Genomic DNA, 22,529 nt, shown 5'->3' with positions numbered 1-22,529 from the left:
TATATCTATATGATAAGATAACACTTACTCTCTGGGGTGGAGGTGGCAGTGTAGCAGGCGGAATGAAGTCTTGGTAATCCATGACATTCCCATAATCTGACATACTTCCTTTTAGTGGTAGTGGAGGGGGGATATCCATCGGTTCTGCAGAAGGGACACCATTTTGTTCCATGCCTAGGGAAAGAAGTTGGATACATGAACAATGATAGGATACTGTCTGTTCCAGTATACAAAATAAAAAAAAACAAACAACACCATCATACATTTCTTACATAAAATGTGTACTGCTATTCCTTGCAGAGATACTTGGTTTGGGTGGCTCATCCTTTGTATTAATGTTCTTTTCAATGCAGTCACCCCAAAATGTCCATAAAATGCAAATGACCTTTCCAGTACATAATATTTTAAGTATTCATAATGCATATTCTGAACATATAGAGACTGTTAGCTAGATTGTTACTATTATTTATAATTCACTTATACTTGTAAAGCGCTAATGTAATTCATAGGTTCATAAACACAAATTGCTAGGTCTTCCAGTCCAGATTAGGTCAGTCAGTATGCAGCCAAATACAGCTATAAAGAAACCTTGTTTGTATTCATCACTGCTCTTTTTTCACTATTGTGCACAGGTTAGATCTCCTACAGTGCAGAAATTCCTGTTTTGCAAATCTATGCCCCCTCCAGACCACCAAATATAAGATGGAATGTGTAACATCTGATATTTTAGTAACATAGTGGAAAGTGCAATGATGAACTAATGTGCATTAACCCATTTTTCCACAATTCCCATTGGATGCAGCACCTTGTCCCCTAGTTAAATGATCTACCATAGGGACACACTAGTAATAAAAGATAATTTAACCAGATGATTGCTGGATATAAAGACACAACCTGACACAAAAAGAAGAATGCTGTGATCTGTTTAGGAGATAAGTGAAATAACTCACCTAGTGATGGACTGAATGTAAGCTTGGCTCTGGGAGTGACTGGTGGCGGTTGTTGCGTTGAAGGTTGATTTGGGGATACAGAGAAGCGTCTATCTCCAGTAACTGTATTCAGGACTTGACTTTTTGGTCTCTGAGGCCTTAATGGGCTAATCTAGAATAGGGAGACATTCAAATGTGATCAGCAAGCATGAAATAGACCAACAGATTACAATCACAAGCAAAATTACAACACTTAGAAGTGAACACCCAAGCACCCCCTCCCCCTGGAACCGTTACTTCTGTCCCTTTCTGCCATTTTTGTATTAGGATCCCATTTTTTTGGGGCAAATACTAAGCAGCAGAGCAGGAAGTTCGAACAGAGGAATGCATAAGAAACAAATGTAGCCTTCATGAAAAGGACCCTAAAATAAAATGTAGATGTCTACTAAATACTTAGCTCGGACATCAAGACTTGTAGAGAAAACATTTTGAACTGGGGGTGAAGGGGTTTACCATAAACTGTAGAAATCATACTTGGCAGGAACATTCATCTGGTTCCTTTTAAACTTCCTGGCCATCTGAATAATATGTATTTTTTAATGTAAAAGCGGTACATTTAAAAATACTCATTATTTTAAATTTTCCGCCTACCAGCCCCACGGTACAGCCCTCCAGCCCAAGGCTCGCAAGCAGATGCCCCGCCGGAATCTGCTTCCCCTGGCCAACATTCACACGCCGGGAGAACGCAGATGCCGGCCAGCATCTGTGTAGTCTGGTGCGATGCCGGCTGCAGATAGGATGCCACTGGAACATGGGAACCACGTAGAACTTTAAAACTCCCTGGCAATTCCACCCCAAGTGTGGCTCGGGATAACCATTTTTGCCACTGAAAATAACCCCGAGCCATACTTAGGAATACCGCCAGGGAGGTTAAAGTAAATATCCAAAAATAGATCAATTTTATCTCCTACTCCTAACCAGCAAGGGGCTTTTCAGTGGTTTACAGAGGTCAATAGATTTTCTGACAGTTTACTGAAACCTGATTCCTTATCTGGAATCAATCATTCTGGTTTTTAGGTGAGGTTATGTACATAGACAAATATGCAGTTCGGGAAATGTCCACAACAATACCACCTCTAACAACCAGAAATGTGACCAACTTGCCGTGTTATTGGGACAGTAACAGTGTGCTCCCCACTGGTGATGAAGTAAGTGTTAATGAAAATCCATGGGTCAGGTCTGAATTTATATTTGGCAGACCTACATTTCTTTGTGTCAGGTCTGAATTATAAATTATACACTTACATATTTATATCAGCAAGGATGTAAACAATGGAGTAGTAAGACCTTAGGAAATACTATTGTATTTTACAAAATATGATTTTATATTTGGCCACAACTGGCATATTGAGTTCATATGGTGATTTATTACTGGACTAACTGAACTGTCTGAGGTTATAGTTATTCTAACATCACTATCTTTACAACCCATTGTGCTTTAGGAGTGTCAGCATCCTGGTGGAGGTTTGGGTTTCCCTGTCTGTGCTCTGCATATTATATACAATACAATAATGATATACGCTGAGTAAGCTGCCCCTCCAATGGCCTATTCATTTGTCAGTTTGGGCTTCGGCAGCTTAGTGATTTTGATATTCAGTAATAATTCTAAATCTTTCCTGCATTGCACTGTTGACAAATCCAAGTCTTCTTAGTGAAGGAATATATGTTATAAATCCTTCCACAGCTCTGTGTCCAATACCATTATGTCTGACCAATCTGCAGTTATCTAGAAAGTGCTCCATAACCGAAGGAACGTGCTGTAACTTACGGTCTCTGAAAGTATAACGGCGTCAGACTGCTGGGGTGGAATGTCAGTCGCTTTAAACTCTTTATCGAATATCTCCTGGTGCTTGCTGTTCCTCTTCTCCTTCTTTTTCTCTTTTTTCTCCTTATCAAGATCATCTCTGTCCAATTTATCTTGAGAGCGAGAATGCATCTTCTTTGGCAAGAGAGGTTCAAGAACAAAACTGCAAACAGAATGTTGGAAAGAATCAATTAGATGCTAAATCGGTTTACAGGGGCAGAAGATTTGGGGCTGCATTAATCTCAGAAGTTGTGCCTGCGTTAGTGATACATTTAGTGATTTTATACATTTATGTGGATTCATACACCCGACTAATACACTTATGTATGCACACTTACCCAGCACGCATGCTGTGCCGCAGCCAATCACTTTTCCCATTGTGATAGTACAGCTAAATCATGGATACCGAGCTAAGTAATGACCAGACATTACAGCTCAGCCTACAAAGTCAATTACATAAGAGTTTATTCCTGGCTTTTATTTCATTTGTGTATCACATTTATTTATATATGGCTGACATATTCTGCAAAGCAGAGAACACTGAAATACATCAGTCCTTGTGTAAGTAGAGTTTACTTACAGCCTAATATTCGCACCACAGCATTCAAAACCCATGGATTTGTTCCTTGCAGAATAATTCCACCAAATTCTGATGCTGCATGGTCACAAAATCATTTAAAATTAAGACATAGACTGATCTCTCCAGCGCTAAAGTTTTCCTGAGCCACAAATGCTTCTCTCAAACCAAGTGTGCATGCTTGATGTAAAGTATGACAATTAAATATATATATATATTATATAATACATATAAACATAAAAGCAATCTTTACATGGGAAAAGGATCACATATTAAATGGGCAATGATTATCTCAATGAATATTGAGGTTTAATTTCTTGACTTTCGTCATGAACACAAGGACAAGGTTGAAAAACATTACGTTGGAATATGCATGTTTACTGTTGTATCTGCTATAGGATTTGTATTCTAAGTGGCCAGTACACAATCCATAGCCAGACACACTTATTTCCCAAAATAGTGAACTACCTTTCTATGTCACCTCTGGGAGGTGAGGATGCAGATAGACTCTTCAATGAATAAACTAGAATATAGTTAACAGGGATGTGATCCCAATAGTAAAGATAAACCAAAAATTGCAAAAATCAAATCAGGAGGTAGCAGACAGATCTCCCTGACTGGGCTGTTGGGATCTGGCAAAATAGAATTACAAAACTTTTTCTATAGGCAAAATAGTTCTAAATAAGCTGTAACACAGCAATGTACCTTTATTATTAATAACAATAATATTATTATTATTAATAAACAAGATTTATTTAGCGCCAACATATTACACAGTGCTGTACATTAAATAGGGGTTGCAAATGACAGACGAGTACAGACAGTGATACAGGAGGAGAGGACCCTGCCCCAAAGAGATTACAATCTAGTAGACTTTAAAAGTAAATTTCATTTAATATAAATATGTAGGTCATAATCATAATTATTGTGCCATGATGGTTCTTGTTAAAACACTTCTTGGGTGATAAATTAGTTTGGCATTCATGCTTCTGAAATCTGAGTTTCTGACTACAAGTGGCCATTTTAACACAGATTACACAGCCACTGTTGTCACCATTTGAATGGCACCCCTGAGACATGAAGTGCAACCATTGGTGGACTACATATAGGAAGGAAGCGCCTGCAGATTGACTGTTGGAGATCGGAAGCACTGACATGCATCAAAGGATAGGAAAAATAGTTAAAATGGTAAAAGCAGATGGAGAATTAAAGTTAAAGTTGACATCTACTTTAATGTTCTTACTGCAGAAAAAAAAGCAAATGCAATAACATAAACCAAACACATGCGATAGCAGACCTATGCAGAGATGTGCACAGTCCAGAAAAAAATTGAACATGTTTGTCATTTTAATTTACACACCCCCTTATTTAAATTGCCCTAATGAGCCTGTAGAGTTGTACACCGTACCTAATGAAGGTGATGGGAACACGACTCCTTGGAGCTTTCACAGTTACTGAACAAAAGAACCGTGGCTGATTTACGGTTATTCTACCATCGCACAGCTACATAATCGCTGTGAATTCCGCAAGGCGTTCATCTTAAAATAAAGAAGCCTCGTTCAGCTCATTTGAAGTGATGGAGCAAGGGTTGCACATAGAAAACATGAGCGTTTTGAAGCCATTTGGTAAGACGCCATTGTCAATTTCTGAAACCTCCTCTGCTGAGTTCACTGAAATTGACGAGAACCGGGAGAGTTGCCAAGCAGAAGTCCAATATTAGGAATGCCGAGAGGCAAACTAAACATTTGAGATATGCAAAGGGGTAGAAAAAAAATTGCCTTTTAACTTTAACTCAAGTGTATCATGGCTGGGTGAGAGCGCGGCATGCAATTTTTGCCCACAGAGCTGCAGAAAGCAGATGGGGGTAAATATTTGATTTTGTGAAATGTCAATAGGCATCTGCGGTAAAATAATAGGAAATCATTTACAAGCTGCTCTAAAATTGTTCTTTATTTTTTTATTTCTTGTTTGTTAAGTAATCAGAGAATTACAATAATGCAGGAATTTAAAATAAGCCTCACAGGCCAAAGCAGAGCCTAATCAGGGCCAAATTCAACAAAAGCTATATGTTAATACTTAGAATACCAGATTCCTCCCAGCTGCTCCTTTTATCCATCAAGCAACATGTCTGTCTGCTCCACCCTGACTTTTTTTTTAATCATACAATTTTAAATTTAGCAGTCTGAATAATGTCTGACCTTTTCTGTGCCATACAAACACCGGTAAAAAGATCAAAAGGAGAACATAGCAGTTCACAGTATAGCCTGCAAAGCAGGCAGCACAAACTACCCACACCCTTGGGTAAAATCAAGTCACCCATCAGGTGGTTATGGGGACAAAATTCAAAATTTAAAAGCACATAATGTTATGCCTCAGGAGTCTCTAACTGATATCTTGGGGTTTGAAGTCTTTTTCAGTGACTGTCCTGTTCCCTGGTTGGTGCCAGCTGGGACCCCGATGAAACTGGCAGGGAGGTAATAATGATAAGACTTACTATATGAACTGTCCCCGTGGCAGTCTGTGGTTTATTTAAGAGTGGGATAGGAGGTGTTGCACTCTAAAAAATGGGGTTGATCCCAAAATATTGGGTTCCTAGGATTGCATTTCTCCTGCATGGCTGAACTTTTTGGTTGGGGTCATACTTCTTATCTACATATAAATTATTTTATAATTCTGTTTGTAATTCCATTGTGCCTACTTTGTGTAATGTTTCTTTATACCTGTACCTATGTTGTTTACCCAATTTTTGCTTTATATAGAGAAATATTTTCCAGGATATGCTTTGCTTACTCATGAGTTATGTTTGGGTGTCAGGAAAGTAGCCTCTCCATCTACATATTCAATTTATTGGCTTTTTTTTGTCTCTGGTGTCCAAAGCAACATTCTAATTTTAAAATGGAACAGAAAGTAACAAATTGTAGGGGGAAAAACAACTGTCCTCTCTTTTATGTCTTACAAAAGCCCTTACACAGATTAGTTTTTTAGCGCCTACCAGAAGCTGAAATGAGGCGTACAATGGGAGCACCTGCCCTATATAGACTTACAGGAGCCCAGGATGGATATCTCAAAGTTGTCAAAAATAGTGATTTAAAGAAAAGGATGGAGGACCAGAGCTTTGACAACATCAAGCTATAAAAAAAAAATGTTAACCCAAATACTAAGATGACAGCACCCCAAAAGCTTGGGCATTAGGGCAACTACTTGGCCCCTACCAAGATTTATATATGTGTTCCAAATGCTAATCCTGCGATTTGGTTAGAATTGTGCTATAAACTAACTCCAGTATATTCAATATTGTGTGTTGTGCAGGGGTGGAGGATGAACACATTACATGATTGGGGTATTGTAAGCTGCTGATTATGGAATGCAGAAAATCAGCAAAGACTTGGCAGCCAGTCACTGGCCATATGTATGCTGTATGTCAGCTGGAATGATTCAGTGCAGTATCCATACTTAAAGGAGAATAAACAAAACAAAGCGGCTTATATGCATTGAAACCATATGCTTTCTAGCAATCCCAGAGGAGGTGTGCAATAAAAAGAGGGGATCAGATGGTGATTATACTGTGAAAATAACTGAGAACAAACACAGATGACTATAAAAAGAGCTACAATGAAGGTTATTTTTTACCATGCAAGCAAAATATACTCAGCAAAAAATGTCCATAAATACAACAGTGCAGAAACATTTGTGTACATATCTATGTGTGCACACATACACTGATCAGCAAAAACATTAAAATCTTTAAAAGTGAAATACCTTTCAAAGAGCAGATTATATTAAACCGCAAGTAAACAGTTAGTCCTTTTCTAAAGTTTGTGTTAGATGCACAAATAAATGTGTAAGTGTAAGGATCTGACTTGCATTGATTGACAAGGGTAAAAATTAATGTGATGCCTGGACCAATGGGTTTGCCGTAAGCAAAGTTAAGTATATACACAGGCACCCAAGGCTCATTGAGGACAGAGGGGCAGTATTGAGGCCAGTCCATGTGTTCCTATTGCACTGAAGAGCTACTGTAGCAAAAATTGCCAAAATCATAATCCTGACCATGACGGGACACACACTGCATGTGGTTTGCTGCATAGTTGCAGACCATTTAGACCGTCAATTCTGGCCTTGTTCACTGTAGAAAATGCCTACAATTGGAATGTGAGCATCAGAATATGACTATGCAGTAATGGTGACCTGATGGAAGGAGAAGACCTGGTGTGTGACATTGTCCACCTAGGGAGAAAGGGGCAGCAGGATGCACTATGGGAAGAAGGCAGGAAGGAAAAGGACATAGGATTTAAAGGACTTGTACAGTCCATGCCCTGACGGGTCAGAACTATGTTGGTAGCACGGGGGAGACCTTTACAACAATAGGAAGGTAGTTGTAATATTTTAGCTGACCAGTGAGTGTGAATAGTTTAAAAGAAAAAAAAAATAAGCCCCTACGAGTTTTCACTCCTGAACTGATGATGTTGGTCATTTCTTAAATTGTATTAAAACTATGTTATGTTGCTTGTTGAATTATAAACTAATAATCTGTAAAGGATAATGCTAATATTTTACATCTTCTATAGAATGAGTTAATAGCATAAGATTACATACCCATCAGAACCTGGCCTTGAAGGTGTACTGTCCGATGAGACAGAGGAAACGGAGACAACCGATAAAGGTCTGGATGACGATGGCATAGTAAAAGATCGCACCATGGATCTGGGTCTATTCCCCCTCCTGTCATCAATGTTGGTCAACTGAAAGAAAAAAAACAAACAAATAATGAGCCAATCATTTGTGTTTTCCAATAGAAACCACGTGAATAAAAAAAACACAATATAAACAGTTGTGCTCCAATCTTTATTTATTTAGGTTTATTAATTATAATATTAATTATTTAAACATGTCTAGTTCCACCATGTGTGAAATGCAGAGAATGGTGACTTGTGTACCTTCATTATCCTATTAGGAATCCTGATAGAAACTCAGGGTGCTCTAATATTGAAATACCCTTCTCTGCCTCTTGTACCTTTCATATTGAAAGTCCAAAAAAGATATGTGCATAGAGCTGAATGCAAAGCAAACAACACTGTATATATAGGAAGTACTTACCTGCTAAAAGTAAATAGTTTGGTTTCTAGCAGAAAAGAACGCCTGTTTGTTACTGTCTGTATCCTTGTTGCAGATTTTATTTTGTTTCCTGTTTGTTGACACTGTTGTATAAATCTCACAGAAAGCAGTAACAACTGGAAAGGGGGTGTAATCCTATCCTAGTCTATCCAAAACTAAAATAAAATGGGATAAACTTACATTTTTTTTTTTATTAAAAGTCATTTAAAAAATAAAAATGTAACTCCCATTTCAACCTGGGACATCACCGCTTTTAAATATAGGAAGTTTTTAACAAGATCTTTTACATATGTAAAAAGTTTGACCACCACAAAAGATGGCTAACAAGAAAAAAAAAACAGAACAAAATAACCTGTCAGAATTTATTCCCAATAAGCCGTCTGTATTGTGACGGTATAATACAAAGTAAGATCTATTCGGCTGTTGAACTGTGTATGATTTCATACTGTCAAGTCCTGATTAATTGATACAGAGCAAGCAGTGAGCCGATAGTAACACTCCATCATCCTGGCAGGCCTTTGTAGAGCCGGGATTAGAAAAACATTATTAAGATAACATCAGACATGTGTAGGTAAGATGCTGGTGTTCTATCAATGTTTAAAATGAGACCAGGCTACAATAACTTTTAGAGTCAACATTTCAAATCCTAATTTGGTGGCTGCAGAACAGCCTGCAGATGAACTCTGGTACCATAAGAAGTTGGTTTAAACTAGATGTGAAAGCAATCATAGCCCCTGTGTTTCTATCCTGCACCCACAGGGGAATCAAAAAGTATTGAAAATGATGCCCAAAGTGCCACTTCCTTTTACTGTGAATAATACATAGCAAATTCCATGGGTAGACCTAAAGGTGCAGCATGCATGCTACCTACCAGTCATTTGCCACTGGGTAGTGGACTTCAGATCCCAGCAGAGAGGTGGTGGTGACTGATAAACTCTCCTGAGCATGAATATTTTGATGCAGACAACAAAGACCTACAGAACTACCCTAAGCATCAGCACTGCAGCCTGTGGTTCCATCAGTGTGCAGAGAACAGTGACACGGTTACTTTGAGCAATTTTTGTATACCAAAGATGTAAAATATGAGGGCCATGTAACGTATCAATTAAATCAGAATGCAATCAGGCAGGACCCATAGTTATATAGTTTTTGTGATTGTAGAAAAGCTAACATGCAAAAAGCAGAACTTTACACCCTCACAATGATGCCTTTGGCCAGACCCGTCCTTGTGACAACCAAATCCCATACCAAGCTGATGCCAATTTTGCAAAGTGGGAGATGAAGTCTATTTTATTTAAGTCATAATATATAAATGGCTACAGGAAATTAGAACCAATCAATGCTGTTATTTCTGCCCTTTGATTCCAGGGCTGATTGGTTCATCTTCTATGTCTGACTAAGATGCAAAAAGTATGGATATCATCAAGGACAGAGTGAGAGACTGGGTTTTACACAACCAAATTATCGCTTAGTTGACAATCCTTTGGGCTTAGAATAATTGTCCCTAATATTTATTTCAATGATTGTCCAACAGCCATTCTAACAACAATGGGATACAGGCAATTTAAAACCTGGTGTACAACCAAGAAAACATTAAAAATCATCACATGAAAAGATTATTACAATAAGCAATCAAACTTGTCATTAAATGACCACTGATAGGAAAAACAGGGACAGTCACAGATAAAATGTTAAAAGCAAGGAAATCAGGGACAGTTGGCTGGAATGGTATATCCGTACAGAAGTCATGATTAACAAGAGAAAATCAGCTGTGCTCATTAAAACCCCCATCTGTGACTGCAGACACCAACCCAAATATTGGAGCTTGGCAAGGTGAAGCCGCCACAGCTCTTGGCTGCAGATGGCTCAGCATATACTGCCTAGTATCATCACTAAAAATAAACCAACACCTCGATAAATATACACTGCCGAGAGAAGACAGATGAGCTGAGCATGGTGTTAATAGGCCATTACTGGACCTTAAATTTCATTATGAATGCATCCAGTCTGCCCTCTTGTCAATCTATAATGTTGTGGAACCGTCAGCTCAGCTCCTCCATCTCTGCTAATAACCAGGAGAAATAAAACGCCGGCAAATTATAACACCCAATTTATATAGTTCGGGAATAGAAAGGAGAAGCAGAATAATAGAAAACATTAGCATTTCTGGGAACATATACAAATTTAGACCTTAACAAATTCATAATACCTGGCACTTCACCCTCTGTTGTAAAACAGAACTGAAGTCACCCCAAAATACTAGCCGTAGAACTTTCTGACAGAAGAGACTGTCCATGATTCTTCTCCCAAAAGATTCATTTACTGGTCTGTGAGCAATTTCTAAAAAGATATTCTGCATGTGCGTGAGCATTGCACAGTCTTGGCAAGAGTCAGCTGGGTGTCAGGACAATACCAGCTCAATTTATGATTACACTTATCCCTTTATTGTAGCCACAAAAAGATAAAATTTAGCTGATCCTTGTGATGCTTCTCAGTTAACTGTCTAGTAACAGGCTGGGGCAGGTCTACATCCTTAAAGTAGATAAATGTATCTAGTTATATTTTTATGACTGAGGTGACTGTGAAGTTCCACTGTCTGCAGCCAGTCTGTCAGCTTGTTTGCCCATGAGCAACTCTCTGCATTATCTTGCTACAATTCCATGCTGGGATGAAACAACTCCCGTGCTAGTGTGTGGAAGTTACTACACCCTGACAAGGCCAGGGACTCTGAAGCTGGGTTACTTTTGGAAGGTAAATCTGCCATAATGTGCAATGATGTCGTGTATACTGGCACATCACAAATACAATTTGAGTTTGATTCCACTTTAACATACCTTGATTTTTAGGCATACTTGTAATCATATGTGTAAACACAACAAACTGCCACTGACTGAAAACAATGGATTCTGCCTTAAATGAAAGGAGTCTCCATAGTACTGCAGCACATGCTGACCTTTATGAACACAAAAGGCATGGCAGTCAAAAAAAAAAAAAAATCTAGGAGTTGCACCTATGTTGACTTTCATTAACCTTTAAAGTAATAACACAAAACGTGCACCCTGAGAGCACAAACAAATATAGTCCTACCCAAACCCTTTTATAACATTAGGACGACGTATTAAACTATTCGTTGCAGAACAGAATACTACACAGTGCAATGTGAGAAGACGTAATTGTGATGAAGTTAATGAATGATAGTCCAGCAGTCAATCAAAACATTATCCAGGGATCACAAAGTTGGATCCAATCACAAGGAGGGGATAACTTTTAGGAAAAGAATAAGGGATACTGCAAGGAAAACTCCAATGGTGAAATTGTAAAAAAGCAGCAACCTCTCCCTGAACCACAGAATCAGAAAGAAGGTTCTATGACACCTACCAAAGTTCGAACGCCATATTGCTTCTCCACTTTCTCTTTCAGTTGTTTGAAGCACACCTCCATCCTTTCATGAAATGGGCGCAAAGCCTCGGTGACCTTTTCTCCATGAATGCGTATTCCCTCTGCTAGGAACGGAACCTTAACAGAAAGAAATATTACCATCAAATAAAGAGGCAAGACAGGACTATGGCATAAGGCAAAGCTTTGTACCTCCAGAAATACAAATCTTTTGGAAAGTAGATCATCAGTCATATATGTAGTTTATTTATGTATTTTGTAATTGGCCTGATGTCTCAACATATAGGAATGAAAGTGCCTTCACACTATAACAAACACATATTTAAATTAAGGAAAAGGAGTTGGTCGCTGTACAAAAAAAGGGCATTTGAGGTGGAAATAAAACTCCTAAAACTAAACTGACAAATCACCGACAAGGAGGAGAGGTGGGGTAATGACCTCCCTAACATGAATGGATGACTGTGTTTGGGTGGTATATTATCTGCCACATTCCTCCTGTAGAGCTGATAAATACCATTGAAAGGAAGGGACCTTACTCATCCCCATGACACGAAGAGATGGGGAGCTGTCTGTGCATTACGTGTCCTCGTACAAAGGTGACAACAGGGGCTTTTACCTGCCATGCAATTAGGTCCTTTAATTTTTCAATCTTCTCAAGATCCTCCGGGTGTTGCTGCATGTATTTTTCATTGAAGAAGGCCTGGAGAGAAAGCGGTGACCATTAAACAGATGTCCTTTCACATAAAATGCAAAAAGAGTGCCTAGGAAAATGTATTTATATCACCAAAACTGATATTTCAGGCAGTCAAGTAGTCGGGTTAGCTATGTGTCCATGTATATCTAGATCTTTGCACTCTGGAAATTCCCCAGTATACATCCAAATCATTTCTTTTTTACAGGAGTCTAGAGCAGAGGTTATAGGGAGCGTTGATATTTCTAATGGTCTGAAAAATTGAACTGTGTCTGATATCAATATTTCCTAGTTTACAGACTAAGAACAATTATGTAATTACATGGGTGTAGATGATCACACGGAAATAAAAAAAAAAAAAAACCTCCTGGCTCAGAATCTGTATTATGCAATTGGTAACCAAATTATGCTTTACCTACCCCTTGCAATACCAGGGAGGTAAAAAACATACTAGGAATAAAAAAAAAAATTAAGAGATACATCTAAACCCTGAAGAAATTGACCCTATCACTAAATAAAACTACAAGTATATCTGAAAATCTCTAATATATAAAACTTTTAAATGTTTTTCTTAATCCATGGCCTAGAAAATTACATGTGTAGAGAAGGACAGAATGGATGATTAGACCGTGACAAGAATACTGAATTACCTTCTCATAATTTGCAAATCCCCCCATCACTGCTGGGTCCACAATGCCATTTAGGATTAATGAGAGAGGATTGATGGGTAAATTGGGGTCATTCATATGCTGCTGCACCATGTTATTAATCTTCTCATTGGTGAGTTGCATTGTCTCAATTGCATTTTCCAGTGGGCTTATCTCAATCTAGGATGGAAAAAAAAAAATTAAACTGAAAGCATTCCCTTCATATTGTAAACTTGGAGGACAGCAATGAATCCCATGCACTGTAATGGTTTCAAGCACGTGCTGCTATGGCCCTATAATGATTTCTCCATAGTACATTTTTTTCTTTTACATACTACAGACAAGCAGAGAATCTTGTTCCACCATGAACTAACATAAGTAAAGCTGCTTCCAAGGAAACAGACGGTTTGTATGTTGGGTTGTATTTGGTTTATCAAAACTAAAACAATAGACAGCAAATGATTTTTCTGTCCAGCGGGCCATTACCATAGATGAGCCTCAGTTGGCAGTATCTGCAGTGCTCCATTAGACTGTTGTTCAATCCATATGAAAAATAGCAGATTAAAATACAATTTTCAAATGTCAAAAAACACTTTAAGCTTAGTACAGACATCTGATGGACATCATGGGGGCTGTCGCTAGAAACAATCTTTTGTGATATTTTCCAGTGATAAGCGCTATACACACATCACCATTCTGTTCAATGAAGAGGGGGAAAGATAAGCAAGTGGAACCCCACTGTGCTCTCCTCCATACTAGTGAACAGCTGTCCATCATTCCATTATGGTGGTCATGTTTATCAAGTCATAAATCATACCTCCATTTGATTTCTGGTAAATAAAACACTTAGACCATAAATAAGTGCAGCAACTGTCATGGCTGACTGTCTCCACGCTCTTCCCTGTACACTTTGGCAATGGTAAACATGTAAGGGGCACCACCGAAACACACTGCTCATCACCGGTTGCTTCCACCAGCAACAAGCAGCTACCCTCCAATGGTGGAATGTGAATTTTCCCAGTCTTCCCAATCTACTTGTGGCCTGCTTTGTACTTACCGTACTCATTGCTTTAACTTCGAACCATCTCAAGATGCCTGGAAGTTTGTAAGCTATTGAAAAAGTCGTTCTCTCGATCCACATATTCTGAAATGACAAGATAGATGTTAAAATATTATTCCCATTACAGTATGTCATTACTATATTTTTTATTATACCTGTGGCCAAAAGTGAACACTATAAATAAAATAATTCATGTGTCTACAGTGACGGGTACAAATAATAATACACCACATAATGTGTATTTGCTCTAAAGTAGAAATAAAGTGCTACAATTTCAAGCAGAGTCATTAGCAGTTTCTCATACAGCACACAACAACCTGCAAGGCCACATTCCTTGAAGTGACTGCTGGTATGGAGCTATAGCCAAACATTGTTGAACTTTATTTTACCAAAATTTGTTTGGTAGAATTTCAATTAAGAGTCTGTTTACTTACAGCAAATTCATTGTCAGGATCTTTCTCGCCTTTCCTTATGGGTCTAGAGTACTGGAACCGAACAACCTCATTCACTCTGTAGAAACTGCAAGAAACAGGGAAAATAAATCAGCAATTCAGTACACATGGTATAACTTAGGATGATATTTCAGATTTGGGAAATGTACTGTTTATTGGTATTTTATGATTGTTATAGTGCCAACATGTTATGCAGTGCTGTACAGAGTCTATAGCTGTGTTACTTCTCAAAATGCAATGCCCTTCCTACCGTCCTAGTCTAATGTCCCTCACATAGTCAAAAGCCAATTTTAGGGTGAAGCACATTAATCTACTAGAGTGTACTGGGCTGTGGAAGGAACCCAGAGCACTGGTTAATGGCTGATATTGAAACCAGAACTAAACTCACCTCTCCTCGTTCCATGGCTGGTGCCAACATTTTACCCCTGGTGCTCTTTTGGTTTGAGTATTTAGCCAACTTGAATGGCCAGGATAGAATGACCCAACTTCCACACATTAGCGCAGTTCATTCATTCATTCCCTGCAGCCAGCTATGCTGTGATTGTACATTGAACACATTGGCTACTGTTTTTTTCATTTTCCTATTAAAGAGAATGCAGAAGATGAGAAGAGGCTGCTGTGCCTATTTTTATGATGGATGGAGAATTTGGGAAACTCCATATTCAAAAACATCCACTTTGGGTGGACTGACCTTGATGTGAGAATTCATACTAGAGCTTTTGTTTTGCAGTAAATTCTTCAGTACAGAACACAATAGCATACCAAGGTTGCATCATCACAGGTTTGTAAGGAGTTTTGTGTTACACTTTTTATGGTTTCCTTTTATTGTGTGGCACCGCTCTATGCTTTTTATATCTTGGATTTTTCTAAGAAAGTACCCAGATTCAGAATTCTGTTCAGTTACTGTTACACATATTGCAAATTAACAGCCTTGTGTTACATGATAGAGCAATGCAAGATAATAGTCAGACATATAAAAGTCCAGACAATGATACTGTTAAAGTAACTGCATTTTTCAATCAATCTCTCAAGGACTCCAGAGCTAGGAAATCTATATTTCCCAGATCTAAATGCCATTATCTGGCGTTTTCTCTTTCACATTTGGATGTGTGTCAGTAATTAAACAGAGTTTTGTTTTGAAGGCATTTGTATTTAAGGGTGCCCACACCCTTTCACAAAGTGAACGATATAGACAGCTGCTTAACAGGTCATCTGAGACCCACATGGATTGTGTTTGGTGCAGCTGGAGTTTTCCCTCCTCGCCAGCACTTATAGGGTTCATTAAACCCTATATATCCACATTATGTCTATTGGTCCCAACAGGCTACCTAATTAAAGTGTATCTAAAACCAAATGCTTCGTTTTGCCTTGGAATAACAGGAGAAGATTAATCAAGCCTTTTAGATGTTTATTGCTGTCTGTGTCCCCTATGGGGAGATTCACCATCTCTATTTGTTCTAGTGATTGCTGTCACCAGAAGTACAAGCAAGGTAAAAATCAAGTTGGAACTAGAACAGAGGGGAACATTTTCAATGGGGAAAAGAAAAAAATAAAGGTTTGTGGATTTGGTGACCACCTATCCTTTGGACCCTTTACAGCTACAATTGTGCACTACATTTGTAAGTGACTAATGATGTGTTCAACAGCCCATTTATTTGAATAAGCTGCACAGTGCATCATATTGCATGAAACTGTAGTGTGTTGGCAAGGTGCTTTTGGGATGCTGTTAGGAATGAATGGCAATCCAGAGCACCAACAAGTATCCTGTGCATTATGTTAGTGCAATACACTAGTTAGAATGACCCTTTAGACACTCCTATTGTGCAGCTCATTACTAAGACAACAGTTCAAGCACAAACAAGAGAGCGGTGATAAATATTCTAACACCTATCACAAAAAAGCAATCATCATAGAAATAGGGTATAATATTCCAGTCTTCATCTAAGCTGTGTGCCAAGACAGCCATGAAATGACATTTTCAGCGTAACCTAGAACGTCTACAACCACAGTCCACCCAGCCAAGGATGTTTTAGAATGGCTTGTTTGTCATCTATGATATTCAGGTACTGTCCCAACTTCCAATACCAGCATAGGCCCACCTGAGGGTGAAGAAGCCCACCTACCCACTTCTGCCACCTAGTGAAACCACTAGGCACAACAGGTATGATTGGAAAATCCCTGCAACTCTAATGGTGCAAGAATTGGGGACTCATGATTCAAGGGAAAGGGTAGTTGGTTATTCTGAGGTCTGATGGGAAAGGAATTATGCTGAAACTGTCCAGTTTACTAATACCAATAAGCTTACCTTGCTGGAAATGGAAAGTTTTAATGCAACTATATGCTGTTTAAGGATTATAAATCAACACTTAATGTGGAAAATGTTGCCTTAGTCTAGGCTTAAAAAAAAACAGTGGCTGGGTATTAAATATTCTTTATTATTGGGCTTTTACACAGGCTGCAACTCTAAAGTGTAGTAAATTTCTCAAATATACAGGACAGGTACCCTTCTAATAGTGCATGCAGGAGCACCTATAAGTAATTAAAAAGCTATTAAGCTATTATGCATTAGAATATTGAAATTCCTTGCTTTAATGAGCTTGACAAATTGAAATATGTCAGGATAACAGACTGTACCTTTCTCCCTAAACACAGCTCAATGTAAATGTGTAAAAATAATTTACAGAAGTTTTAACTGTCTCAGCGTTCCATAATGATCGGTGTAGAAAACATGCCTGCGGATGGAGTCCCGGAGGTGACACATCTGAAAGGCCTATCTCCAGCTATTACATAGCCCTGGGCAGTTTTGTCTACACTGGTGCAGCACACCGCTGCTTATGTACCTCACTTACTCCCTATTCTACGCTCAAAGCAGGCACACACAACATCCCACGAGAACCCCGCATACTGCAGGGAATCCCAATGTGAAAACGTCTTTTTTAATGCATTGTGCAACATTACATATTTAACAAAAATAAAGGCAGTTTTCTAGTTTAAAATACCAATGAACAGGTTCAGTGTGAGTTACAAACTACAGGTGGCAATGGCTTATATTAAGTGCTTATCTATCCTTACTGACATATGCTGTAACAGTTTATAGAACAAACAGTACACAAATATACTTTTGCAACAATACAAATCATAAAAAAGGGACCAATAAAAGGATGTCAGAGCAAAAAAAATAACTCAGTGTAGGCTGAAAGATTCCCTGCCTAAGTTCGGGGCTGCCATTAGTTTTCTTTCATGTAATTCTGACCTTTGTCAGTTGACCATTTCCATGTCTTATCAGTACTGAGCTCAAGCAGGAGATAGAATTGCCTTCAATTCCTAGTGCAGTTCACACAAATCACTAAATCCCTTTTCTCTTCTTCCGGTACACAGAAAAGAGATGATAGTCGCCTGATTAATCCATGCTTTTCAGGGAAAGGAGCACCATAAACATACTAAAATGTCAAAGGCACTTTATGATTGTGCAGGGACCTCTAAAATGCAGTTTAAGTGTTAATTGCAGCTAAAACTAACATTTTACATACAAATGAGATCAGCACTGGACAAAGATCTCCTTTATTGGCAACTGTTTGCATATTTGTACTAGAACTATAGATACCTATAGGAGTGTAGGGACAAATTGGGAATCAGGCTGCCTTTATAAAGTTTTAGTCAGGTAACATTCGCATTTAAAGGACTTAGATAAAGTAATGCAATATTCATGGAAACATTCAATGTGCAGCAACATAACATCTTCAAAAGGGAGAAAATTTCAGTAAATTTAAACTAAATTGGCCATATGACTTATTGTCATCAATTCATAAGATGTAAAGTTTTACACTGGAGGGGCTAACAACATGCATGCTTCATACTTTCTAGGTGAATGCAACAGGAAGTGTTAATGAAGAAGGATTTGGGTGTTTTAGTGGATAACTTAATATTAGACTTAATAACAGATGGCAAAGCTGGGCTGAGGAATCTAAAGCTAGTAAAGTACTTTTTTGTATTAAAAGAGAGATAGACTCCAAAGATCAAAACAGAATCATGCCCCTGTACAAAGCATTGATCAGACCTCATCTGGAATATGCAGTCCAGTTTGCAGAGAAGGGCAACTAAACTAATAGGAGGCATGGAAAAGCTCAACTATGAGGAGAGATTAGCTGAACTGAATTTACTTTAACTTGAGAAAAGACATTAAAAAGGGGAATGTGATCACCCTATATAATATATAAATGTTCCATATAGATATATTGCTGCAAAGTTATTCACTAAGCTTATTGAAAAGGACAAGCACTATGCATCTCATATAGGTTTAATTCGAAGGGTATTTTTACATAAAAGGTTGTAAAAATGTGGACTGAGGGGATTAAAAAACAAGTTGGATTGATTTCTAAATGCACAGATCATACCTGGGTATAATTTTATAAATATAAAGTATATATATATATATATATATATATATAAATAAATATATATGTATTAATAATATAATATATAAAGTAATGACAACAGAGAATGTTGGAGCAAATTGGATCATACATTATAAGGGTTTTGCTTTCCTTCCTCTGGATCAACAGTGAAAATATTTTCCTATTTGTTGGTCTCAATGCATCTTTTTGAACCCTGCCTAAAACAATATATATATTATATATACCTATGCACATTTTGTTAAGGTTAACATGCTTTCAATGGTCAAAGTGTGGAAGAAAAGAAAATTGAAAATAGCTTAAAAAAGAAAAAAAAAATCCACTCGGCCCCAGCCCATAATAACCAGACAGGTTTAATTACAAAACTATAATAAAACTGCTCCCACGAGCCAATGGTGAGTTTTCTTTCTGCATTGTAAGCTGTGCTGTCAATCAGGATGATAAAGTGGAGCGGGTGGGCACAGACACCAAAAGTTACATGGTGTCAGTTTCTGAGTTGCACTTTAGCTGGTAATTCTTAGCAGCTCCTCATCTTCCAAATATTCCATCATTTTGTTATTCATTTTTTTGTACCAGATTGTTGGTGTCTGCATTACAATGTTTATTCTATAAGGTTGCACAATGTCCTTTTTTTATTTTGTCCATTATTTTTGGTTTACAGGTTGTTCCCAGTAACAGAGCAGGATTCGGTTGTACGGTGATAGTGTGTACCGGGGAAGGGGGGGTACACGGCCTCCCTCCCTCTACACAATGTATTATAACACACAGAGCTGCATGGGTGAGCCAGCACTAGCTTACTATTATGTAACATCTCCTCCGCATCTGCTGCACAATTTCAACCCTCCCGGGGATTACTGTATGATCACAAAGAGGAATCGCGTCATTTCACAAATTTAAGCTTTGCTAACAAAATGTGGAGAGATCATTTTAATAATCATAAGGGTATTTTTTTTGCAGCATCATCCTACAAATGTCGACGAGAGGAAATCAGATTTTTTTTAAAAAAAGGGTGCAATAAAACTTGTAAGCTTTAAAAGTCAGTTGAACACCATCCCTTACCTTAGTATCTGCTCTGAGACGTGCTTATTCTTGAACTTCGGAGGCAATTCAAGCAGCGGTTTTACTGTGAAACACTGAATATCTGATTTGTCAGAAAGTAAAGGAAGATGACAATATTTTGCATTTTTGATTACTGCAGGCACTTAAAGGCCTAACTACTTAAAAAAAGTATTAAACCCTACATTAATGTTTTTACATTTTTTATATTCCAAAATGTTTTTGTTTCCCTATTTAGTGACTATTTAGTGACCATTTAGTTTAATTGCTCCTCTAATATCTTCTTGTCCCAGCTCCGATGAGAACACACAAACAATAGCTAGGTATGACACCAGGACTACATCTATCATGAGCAATTTCACCTTCTCATTTATTATGTAAAACATTCTTCAGTTATTCACACTAAGATTTTTAATACCCCTTCAATGAAATTCTTGAGTTGCCTGGTACAGCACATGTACAACGATTCTTTGGTGTCACCCATGACCACTATTATGAGCTTCCCTAACTTTCAAATCCTTTAGCCTCTGGAGATAGCACTCACTCTGTAGTCACTTCGATGGGACTTCACAGAGATCCCACAGCTAGCCACCCAAAAACTGGACGTCTCCTTCTGCAAAGAACCTTGGAAAAGTAGATATGATACTTAAGTAAGTGTTTTTTTTTTTGTCACTTGGGTTTAATAACACTTTATTACTTACTTTGGATAATAATTTAATATTACTTTGGATAATCAGGGGATGGGTTATCAACCCCAGAGGGCTTTTTTTGCTGCCCTTTTCCTGCTGGGGAATTTCACCATTACCAGGACTCAAAGTGGGAAAATATATATTGAGATACAGCTTGAGAAAGAATGGAGGTGGAATCTTCCAGGGGGGAGACTGTTTCAGAGGCAGCTCTCCAAGACAAAATTTCACTGCTGCAGAGATCTCTTAAGATGTCTTCTTACTTCCTGCTGTATCCTAAAACAGCGCTAAAGCAACATCTCCCCAAAGAGAAGAAAAAAGAAAATAAAATACCTGAGAAGGGGTTTTAACCATTTTGGTCCTAGATATCATGTATTTTAATTGTAGACTTAGGTCCAGTAAGCAAAAGATTGCAGCTGAAGCCCTCATGATGGTAAAGTTTGAGCCTGCTGAAAGAAACCTGTTGAGCTAATAATACAGGGCACTTCAGGAGAGGCAAAGTATATTCCTTTCTGATCTCGGTTATGTTAACCTGGCAAATCCTTTAGTGCCCTGCAGCAATCAAAAAACCTTTTGACATTGCTCAGATGCAAAAATCAAGAGCAGAAGTACATAATTTTATGGGAAAAAAAATATATTAATGAAAAAAGTTTCATTAATAATAATGATGGTAAATATAAACCTTTCAATTATCCTTTTTTTAAAGTGTGATAAATATGACCAATGTGACTTCTGAAAGTGTGTTGACATTTCTGTAATAATAAAGAGTTATAACTATTTGATTTGTACTCCACCTCTCGCCATTAGATTTCCTCTCCTTACCCATCATGCCTCTCTGTTTATTATTCTACATGCATAATGTCCTGATAGATTCACAGGTACACTACAGCAGCCACAGTACAATAAGAGGCAGTATGTCACTTTAGCATAGCCAATGACTTTCTTTTCACACCATAGTCTACAAGAACCAATTACCATCAGCTGCAGAGATATCGGAAAACTGCTACTAGCGAGTAACTATGAACACATATCTATGAGCTGTTAACTACTATGGTGCCAGACTATTGAAAAACGCAGAACCTCAACTCGTCCTTTTCCCACCACGATCTATATATAAACCAGTATATTTAAAACTCGTAATGTGCACAGGTAAAATGCAGAGTATCTCACTGTCACCTTATATTCTCCTACTTTAGATTCATGTAAGGACAATAAAAGTAAATTTCGGGTTATAGCATAATGTTGTTCCATATCACACAAAATCTGCCTTTTATCTTTTATATACAAGGATACACTGTCCGGTAGAGCTCTTGATGTCATCTCCTGGTGGAGATGTGGTCTTCATCTTCTCTGCATTGGGAAACTGGGTTAGCAGCCGAGCCTCAAAGTCCTCCCGTCGCTCATACTCTTTTCCTCTGTAGATGAACATTTTGTTCTGCAGAAAAGAGGGGGAAAAACAGATATACGTGTGCAAATCACAGAACATAACAGAAAAAGAAAATACTTTTTTTCCTACAATTTTTATGCCACAATTTAATCACATCAAACCTTATGCATCTAAGTGCCTTTTAAAAGAATTTTATAAGAAGTCAAACAAAAGTATTTTCTTTAGGCTTTATGTTGTACTGTAGGTATGTGAAGCAT

General features: G+C 38.0%; 1 protein-coding gene across 1 annotated transcript in view; it reads right to left on the bottom strand.

The window, feature by feature from the left end:
• Nucleotides 1-22,529, bottom strand: part of LOC140339922 (dedicator of cytokinesis protein 1-like) — a 92,998-nt gene that overhangs the window by 5,592 nt on the left and 64,877 nt on the right. The window contains exons 15-25 of the mRNA XM_072424838.1: nucleotides 22,179-22,320; nucleotides 20,203-20,284; nucleotides 14,714-14,798; nucleotides 14,277-14,363; nucleotides 13,223-13,399; nucleotides 12,498-12,581; nucleotides 11,864-12,001; nucleotides 7,967-8,112; nucleotides 2,758-2,956; nucleotides 951-1,101; nucleotides 29-174 (exon numbers count right to left, since the gene is read on the bottom strand). Coding sequence (XP_072280939.1) covers nucleotides 29-174; nucleotides 951-1,101; nucleotides 2,758-2,956; nucleotides 7,967-8,112; nucleotides 11,864-12,001; nucleotides 12,498-12,581; nucleotides 13,223-13,399; nucleotides 14,277-14,363; nucleotides 14,714-14,798; nucleotides 20,203-20,284; nucleotides 22,179-22,320 — 1,437 coding nt within the window. The remainder of the gene's footprint in view (nucleotides 1-28; nucleotides 175-950; nucleotides 1,102-2,757; nucleotides 2,957-7,966; nucleotides 8,113-11,863; nucleotides 12,002-12,497; nucleotides 12,582-13,222; nucleotides 13,400-14,276; nucleotides 14,364-14,713; nucleotides 14,799-20,202; nucleotides 20,285-22,178; nucleotides 22,321-22,529) is intronic.

Source organism: Pyxicephalus adspersus, chromosome 10 (genome assembly GCF_032062135.1).
Source record: "Pyxicephalus adspersus chromosome 10, UCB_Pads_2.0, whole genome shotgun sequence".
NCBI lineage: Eukaryota > Metazoa > Chordata > Amphibia > Anura > Pyxicephalidae > Pyxicephalus > Pyxicephalus adspersus.
The sequence above is the reverse complement of the archived record's forward strand: the minus strand, read 5'-3'. Positions and strand labels throughout refer to the sequence as shown.